The sequence below is a fragment of the Scaptodrosophila lebanonensis genome, unplaced genomic scaffold (genome assembly GCF_003285725.1).
Source record: "Scaptodrosophila lebanonensis strain 11010-0011.00,11010-0021.00 unplaced genomic scaffold, SlebRS2 tig00000131-arrow-arrow-pilon, whole genome shotgun sequence".
Classification (NCBI taxonomy): domain Eukaryota; kingdom Metazoa; phylum Arthropoda; class Insecta; order Diptera; family Drosophilidae; genus Scaptodrosophila; species Scaptodrosophila lebanonensis.
This window is the reverse complement of record NW_022060584.1, coordinates 1,183,681-1,191,300: the sequence shown is the minus strand read 5'-3', so window position 1 is coordinate 1,191,300 and position 7,620 is coordinate 1,183,681. Positions and strand designations below refer to the sequence as shown.

General features: G+C 42.8%; 3 protein-coding genes across 4 annotated transcripts; 1 reads left to right on the top strand and 2 right to left on the bottom strand.

Moving 5' to 3' along the window:
- Positions 1 to 170: 170 nt before the first annotated feature.
- LOC115629021 (GTP-binding protein 10 homolog) lies at positions 171 to 1,513 on the bottom strand. The gene is made up of 3 exons (XM_030525317.1): positions 1,452 to 1,513; positions 879 to 1,401; positions 171 to 818 (listed from the first exon to the last, which is right to left on the bottom strand). The coding sequence occupies exons 1-3, from the start codon at positions 1,491 to 1,493 to the stop codon at positions 232 to 234; spliced, it is 1,152 nt and encodes a 383-aa protein (XP_030381177.1). The 5' UTR covers positions 1,494 to 1,513; the 3' UTR covers positions 171 to 231.
- A 57-nt stretch (positions 1,514 to 1,570) lies between these two features.
- Positions 1,571 to 3,630, top strand: LOC115628977 (tRNA-dihydrouridine(47) synthase [NAD(P)(+)]-like). Its single transcript, XM_030525256.1, has 4 exons — positions 1,571 to 1,666; positions 1,731 to 1,872; positions 1,931 to 2,231; positions 2,290 to 3,630. The coding sequence occupies exons 1-4, from the start codon at positions 1,635 to 1,637 to the stop codon at positions 3,516 to 3,518; spliced, it is 1,704 nt and encodes a 567-aa protein (XP_030381116.1). The 5' UTR covers positions 1,571 to 1,634; the 3' UTR covers positions 3,519 to 3,630.
- Positions 3,613 to 7,293, bottom strand: LOC115628978 (fructose-1,6-bisphosphatase 1). Of its 2 annotated transcripts, XM_030525257.1 has the most exons (4): positions 7,219 to 7,293; positions 6,475 to 6,525; positions 4,423 to 4,763; positions 3,613 to 4,363 (listed from the first exon to the last, which is right to left on the bottom strand). In XM_030525257.1, the coding sequence occupies exons 2-4, from the start codon at positions 6,494 to 6,496 to the stop codon at positions 3,695 to 3,697; spliced, it is 1,032 nt and encodes a 343-aa protein (XP_030381117.1). In that variant the 5' UTR covers positions 6,497 to 6,525; positions 7,219 to 7,293; the 3' UTR covers positions 3,613 to 3,694. The 2 variants fall into 2 exon arrangements, with proteins under 2 accessions (XP_030381117.1, XP_030381118.1); XM_030525258.1 differs by lacking the exon at positions 6,475 to 6,525 and having other exon boundaries at positions 7,219 to 7,278.
- Between the last annotated feature and the right edge of the window lie 327 nt (positions 7,294 to 7,620).

Below are 7,620 nucleotides of genomic sequence, written 5' to 3'. Positions count from 1 at the left end.
TCGTTGTTTTTAACGACACACAACAAACGGCGTTCCGTACTAGAGATGTGCAAGGTGCATTGTTGCTGCCGATAAGCTGCACATCGATAACAAGTGCCCTTCTAACGGGCGATACAACGGCAGGTGTGGCGATACCGATATGCGCACCGATATAAAACCGATTGCTTCCGTTAAAAGTTTTATAAAACAATTTTATTTATTCACTACAACTACAACTAAGTACTTGATTCTTTAGGTTATTTTAGGACCCCGCACTCCCACCCGCTGCTGAAGTTCCTCCCTTAGGTGCTCGCCATCGGCCACAAAATGCTGTTCTGCTAGCTTGTCGAGTGTTTCTCGCAATTGGGATTTTACTTTCGCTACGCGCCCCAAATTCTTCGCCGAAATGGGCAATATGCGTTCGAATTTTATGACTTGTGTTGGACGCAGCTCCTCGGGGCACTGCGCCAATTGGCTTTCCAAGTGGTTCAGGCACGGCTTCAAATTAGTCCAGATATCCTGAGCACCCTCCTGGTCCATTTTGTTCACCAGCAACACGCAGGGTTTCTCCAATAAACTGGCATCGTATAGCTCCAGCTCCTTATTCAGCGCATAAATATTAGTTAGACAATCACGGTGTGGGTGCTGCTGACTCAGTTGAAATCCAAAAATGTCGACCATGAAGAGCAGCAGGCGAGTGCGCTCGATGTGCTTAAGGAATTTGTGACCCATGCCAAAATTTGCATGTGCGCCTTCAATAAGGCCGGGAAGATCAGCGACGCTAATGCAACGCAGATCGCTGTACTCAATGGTGCCAATTTGTGGGCGAATTGTGGTAACTAAAATAGAAGAATCTTCCATCGATCTCTGCGTAAGGTACAACTATTGATTTGACTTACAGGGATACGCAGCAATCTTCGGCTTCGCATTGGAAATGGCCTTTAGCAACGTGCTCTTACCAGCATTTGGAAATCCAACCAGACCCACATCCGCTATCAGCTTGAGATCCAGATTCACGGTACGACTGTCGCCGGGCCGCCCTATAAAATTGTTACCTACACAGCCGCCTACTCCGCCACCGGCTGCAATGCATGTGGCATCCGGTTCGTTCAAATCGCCCAGCAATTTGTGCTGCTCGTCGTACACTTGTACGCCGATGGGTACTTCTAAGCGCTGATCGACGCCGCGACGTCCAAATATGCACACCTTGCTGCTGTCCTCTCCACCCGAAGCTACCACTCGTTTGTCCTTAACACTCTGCGCCAGTTTACGCAACGTCACACCCTCCTTGGCCACAAAGTAGACGCAACCGCCTTGACCACCCACTCCACCATATTTCGGCAATCCGTTGCCGCCATGTCCACCGCGTACCGTCAGCCGTAATGTGTCCAGAAAGCTGGGTCGAAAGTGTGCACGCGGTGGCTGAAAACGCAGGAATTAGTTTTACATTTTGGAAGAAATTTTCAACTTACTCCCTTGGTGGATTTTAGCAGGAACTTGAATATTTGCACCATTACCGCACAATGTATGTAAATGCAGCCAGGGCTGCGCACTCAACAGCTGTTTCGCGGTATAAAAAAGAAGAAGAAGAATTGCGTCCACGTGCCATTTGTTTGTGGTTCTAAAATTGTTTGTTTTTAGTACATGCTGTTGCAATGGAGCCGGGAATCTGCTATATAAAACCAGAGTGGGTGCAATTAATTAACAATAAATGATTATTATTTATCTGCTGCATACCTTCAAAAATTCAGATTTTTGGTTGCTGAGGCAAATGGCAGTAGCACAGCAGCGCCAGAGCTGGAAACAAATAAAAGAAAACGCGACGCCGATAATGCGGCGGAGGGAAAGCCACAATTCCTGAGCAAAAAGGAGCGGAAACGTGGCCAGAACAAAGTAGGATGTAGCTTGTTTTTATATGTATTATAATAACAATATCTCATACTGCCTACAGAACCGACCCATCTTCAAGGATGATCGCACACAGCATTTGTGCAATTCGCTCATTGATGGCCCCGGTGGCGCCCCATGTGCGTTATCAAACTGCCGATATGTGCACGATCTGCCTGCATATTTGGCTGGCAAGGGCGAGGATTTGGGCGATATTTGCGTCGTCTATCAGACCAAAGGATATTGCGGTCGTGGCGTCACCTGCCGTTTTGCCAAGGCCCACATAGATGCGGATGGCAGAAATATGAAAGCATCGCATTACAATGAGCAGGCAGCGCAGACCACCTGTAATGGCATTAGCTCCGGTATAATTTTAGCAGCTGTGGCGAAAGTATATCCCATTAATGCTCTTTTTGTATGCAGAATTGCAGGTGCGCTTGCGCAAGCACGATTACGACTTCAGTCGCACCAAGTTGTTGATTGCACAAAGTGAAAAACTGCGCGATGAACGCAAAGCAAAGGCCGCCGAACCCCAACTAGGTGCTGCTATTGATGAGTCCACCGTGGGACGCGATGCACCGCTAAAGCCTGCTGTTGATTTTCGTGACAAACTGGTGCTCTCGCCGTTGACCACAGTAGGAAATTTGCCCTTTCGACGCATCTGCAAGGAATTTGGCGCTGATATCACCTGCGGGGAAATGGCCTGTGCTGTGCCGTTGCTCAAAGGTTTGACGCAGGAGTGGGCGCTGACCAAGCGCCACCAGAGTGAGGATATCTTTGGCGTACAAGTGTGCGGCAATAATCCAAATGTGATTACACAAGCCACTCAACTGTTACATGAGACGGCCAATGTAGATTATGTGGACTTGAATATTGGTTGTCCCATCGATTTGATTTATCAGCAAGGTGGCGGCAGCGCCTTGATGCGACGCACCAACATCCTCGAGCTCGCAGTACGCAGCTGTGCCCAATTGTCGCCGCAGCTGCCCTTCACTGTCAAAATGCGCACCGGCGTTTATGCGGACAAGAGTGTGGCGCACGAATTGCTGCCGCTGGTGGAGCAGTGGGGAGCCGCTGCCGTTACGCTGCATGGACGGTCGCGAGAGCAGCGTTATACGAAGCACGCGAATTGGCAGTATATTGAGGAGTGTGCCGCGAAGGCGCAAAATATGCCCGTCATTGGCAATGGCGACATACTCAGCTATGAGGATTATAAAGAACGTCGTGCGCTTGCGCCGCATGTTTCTTCCGTTATGATAGGCCGTGGTGCTTTAATTAAGCCGTGGATATTTCAGGAAATCAAGGAGCAGAAATCCTGGACACCCACATCCGCACAACGTTTCGATATTTTGACCAAGTACTGTAACTATGGTCTGGAACATTGGGGCTCTGATACAAAGGGTGTCGAAAACACACGCCGCTTTCTGCTAGAATGGATCTCCTTTCTATATCGCTACATACCGGAAGAGCTGCTGGTGGCACCACCACAGAAAATTAATGCCAGACCACAAAAGTATCGTGGACGCGATGAAATGGAAACGCTTATGAGCTCAAACAACTCGGCAGATTGGGTAAAATTGAGCGAAATGCTGCTGGGTCGAGTGCCCGAGGGCTTCAGTTTTATGCCCAAACACAAAGCAAATGCATATTAGGCAGGAAATGTAGACACCGATGAAGATTAAGAGTAATTGTAGACTTAAAGTTAATAACATAACCCACGTTTTGTTTAAAAAAACTAGACGTAACTAGCTCTTTCTATTCTTAAGTTTTTGAGATTAAGTTTTTATTGTTGTCATTAAAAAGGCTTACAGAAAAAATTGTACACTTCTCATTTCGATATGTAGGACAGCGCTTCCTCCACATCTGACTTAGATCCCAATACAATGGGACTGCGTTCGTGTATTTTCTGTGGCACAATGTCTAATATGTTGATCTTTCCGTTGCTTGCCAAACCACCGGCCAGCACAATCAGAAAAGCCATAGGATTACATTCGTAAAGCAGACGAAGCTTGCCGTTGGGCGCCGACTTGGTCGCGGGATAGATGAAGATTCCGCCATACTTGATCGTACGATGCACATCGGCGACCATGGAGCCCACATAACGTGCGCCATAGGGCTTGCCCTTCGCAGGATCCTTCTTGGCAGCAATATAGTTGAAGACGCCCTCTTCCCAGTCGGCAGCATAACCCTCGTTGATCGAATAAATTTTGCCCTTCTCAGGAACCCGCATATTTGGGTCAGTCAGTATGAATTCACCAATCGCTGGATCGTAGGTGAAACCATTTACCCCCGAGCCCAAGCCTAAGACAATGGCAGTTGCTGAGCCGTATAGGGCATAGCCGGCGGAAACCAATTGGTTGCCCGGCTGCAGTGCGTCCTGCACGGTGGGAGCGCCCTCGCTCACCTTGCGATAAATGGCAAAAATTGAGCCTATGGAGACGAGGCAGTCAATGTTCGAGGAGCCATCCAACGGATCAAAGCAGACAATGTATTTGCCCTAAAAATGTTTTATTATTAAAAAGTCGGAAAAGCTTGGGAGCTGCTGCGTTTACTCACCTGACGCTCCGTTTCCACTTCAATTACATTCTCATTCTCCTCGGATACCATCAGGCAGGTGGTGTAGGAGGATTTCAGCATATTGATGAACAGCTCATTGGACAGCACGTCCAGTTTCTTCACCTCCTCGCCCTGCACATTCACATCCCCCGCAATGCCATGCAACTTGGCAATGCCAGCCTTCCGCACAGCCGAGGCAGTCGCCTTGATGGCCGTCTGTATGCAATTCAGGAGCTGGGACAGATCGCCCGTGGCATTCTTAAACTTACGCTGCTCCTGAAGCACAAAACGCGTCAGCGTCATGGCATTGGAGTCAAAGGCGGGTCCCTGTTGCATTTTAGCTGTTCGAATCGAAGGATGGAGATTGTCAGAAAGGTGGCAAGTAAGCATAGAGCTTGGCCAAATTGAAACTTTTAAGAGATGGACTTGTGACTAGCGAGATTCCATATGCAATTCAAAATTATTTACAACTCCATTTGTAACCTAACATTACATTTAAGATTGATAAATTTCTGATTTAACAATCACTATTTAGATGCTTCTACTTATAGTTTAAGTCTATTCGAAGGAGATTTATTCAAATAAAATTTTGGATCTAACTGGATTTACAATATCTAAATCCACATACATTTTAATTTTCACTTTAATTTATGGTTTTATTTGAAATCTTAAATTGTTAAAACTATATGTGTTTTCAGGATTCTAATAATAAGTATATCATTTATGTGATTAGTTTTCTTAGCTTTTTTGCCTCTACTTGTAGTTTAAGTCTATTCGAAGGAGATTTATTCAAATACGATTTTGGATCAAATTGGATTTACAATATCTAAATCCACATAAATTTTAATTTTCACTTTAATGTATGGTTTTATTTGTAATATCTAGGTTTTTAAAACTATCTGTGTTGTCATCATATAGAATGATAATATGTATAAAATAATATGTATATAATTTACAGGGTGCGCCATCTTTTATGTCGGTATGTAAACATTGAATATCTTTGAAAATAAGAACCGATTTTCAAGTATGAGATATTTGTATTTAATTTGGTTCTGTACAATTTCTTGAATTGAGGTTTTCAACACTGGTCTACTCAAATCAATCGGTTCACTAATGACAAAGTTATTCAATATTTACATACCGACATAAAAGATGGCGCACCCTGTATGTAATCTGTTTTATTGCTCCAAGATCCGCCTAATCAGCCTCTCATGCCTCTTTTACTCTCTCTCTCTCTCTCTCTTACCCGTATGTCATCCGACAATTATTGGATAGAGGATTCTTGTCAGGATATTGTTGTCACACATTTACATAAACTATCAGTCTAGTAAGTTCATTATAGTCGAGGCAGTTAAGTTATTAATATATTCTTCTGCTGCTGCTTTATAACCAAATATGTACATATGTCAATTGATAAAATTGGCTAAATCTATCTTTATCTGTGATGCCTGCTTCATTATTTAATTCTATATCATCACCTTACTATATATTACCTAACAAAGCGAAAAAATTATGTGTAGTATTCAAAACTCTGTTTTTGCATAAGAAGTATCTTCAGACATTATTTCTTTATTATTAAAGTTTATTGTAATACCTTAGTTTGCACTGAAATATCTTATTAATTGGATATATAGTCATAAGTCCATGTATAGTTGTAGTTACATATGTATTATACATATATAAGAACATTTAGTTAGTACTCGTAATTTAATTAGTGCTAGAAGAACTGAAAAGTTGTGAATTGTATTTTACATCTCTTTTATTTAAGAGTTTTGGGTTTTAGTTACAAGTTCTGTAAACAATTTTAGTTACATGGTACATAAATCTAAAAAAATAATTGGTGGGCGTAAATGGGTTAAAGGGTACGGTTCAAGGCTAGCTAAGGTTAACAAAAAAAGGAAAGCAATTGCAGGCATAAAACTTGTCGGTTAAGTTTACTCAGCAGCTGAGCAAGGCAGGCAGCAGGAAAGGGTAGCAGGAAAGGCTGGGATGCACACAGAGAAACTACTATATACGAGTAGTATAAGTATATATAGAAACGAGTTGACTTACAATCACCATTAGCGGTCGCCATTTTGAGAAAGGCTGCGGTTCCTGTGGCTCCTTGAAAAGCAAGCAAAACACAACCACATACATTTTAAAACAATTTTATAATGGACAGCAACAGTGTTGCAGTTTTGTTGCTTTTGTTTTTGAAGATAGTGTGAAGGTCAAATAAATGTCTAGTGCTCTAGAGAGATACGGTGCGGCGTTTGGGCACAGTATTATCAAAAATTTCAAAACAGACTGTGTACATATGTAAATACAAATACATATGTACATATAGTATGTACATAATGTGTGCTGTGGTTTTTGACATTTCAGCTAGCTGATAACCTGTTTATTCAAAACATTGGACCCTCTATATATTATATGTACATATAATATTTGGTAAAATTGTGGAAAAAAACTAAAACCGGAAAAACAACAACAAGCTCAACATTTTGCCAATTCGCTCATTAGCCTACACACGTGTGGCCAAATTTATTTTAAGAACTGCTCGAGAAACACATGACTTGTTTTTTTAGATATAAAACTATATCTCAATACACACATATTTATAGTATGTGTGTGGGGTTATCTATAAGTTAGGACGCCTTTGTGTATGTACGTATACGTCACTTATGCGTAAACCTGGGCTTATATGTGTATACTGAGCCGGCACAACATTTTTGCAGCTTCGGTGTGCATTTGTTTTTGTATTTAATTTTGTTTTGTATATAAATATGTATTCTCTTTACCAATACTTTCACTTACAACAACGCACGAAGAATTCACGAATCAAAACAGACACTGAACAGCGCACCGCAATCGACGGTTGCACTGAAGAGACTGAGGAGGGAGACCAGAGATTGGCAAGCCAAAGCAAAACAGTCAACGACGACGACACCAACTTGTTTGTTTGCGCTCACGAGAATGTACACACACACAAAACAACTGCATGTATAGCAGTTGATGTGTTTTTGGGGGGCTCGCATAATGAGTGAGAGGGAGAGTGCAGACACAGCATAAAGAGAGAGCAGGCGCCCGCATGCTGATTAAAAATTGAATTTGTTGGAGCAGTGACCCCCACGCATAACTATACGTATAAGTATATACATAAATACATGAACATACGTACATATGTACGTATGTATGTTTGTAAAATACGCGTAACTT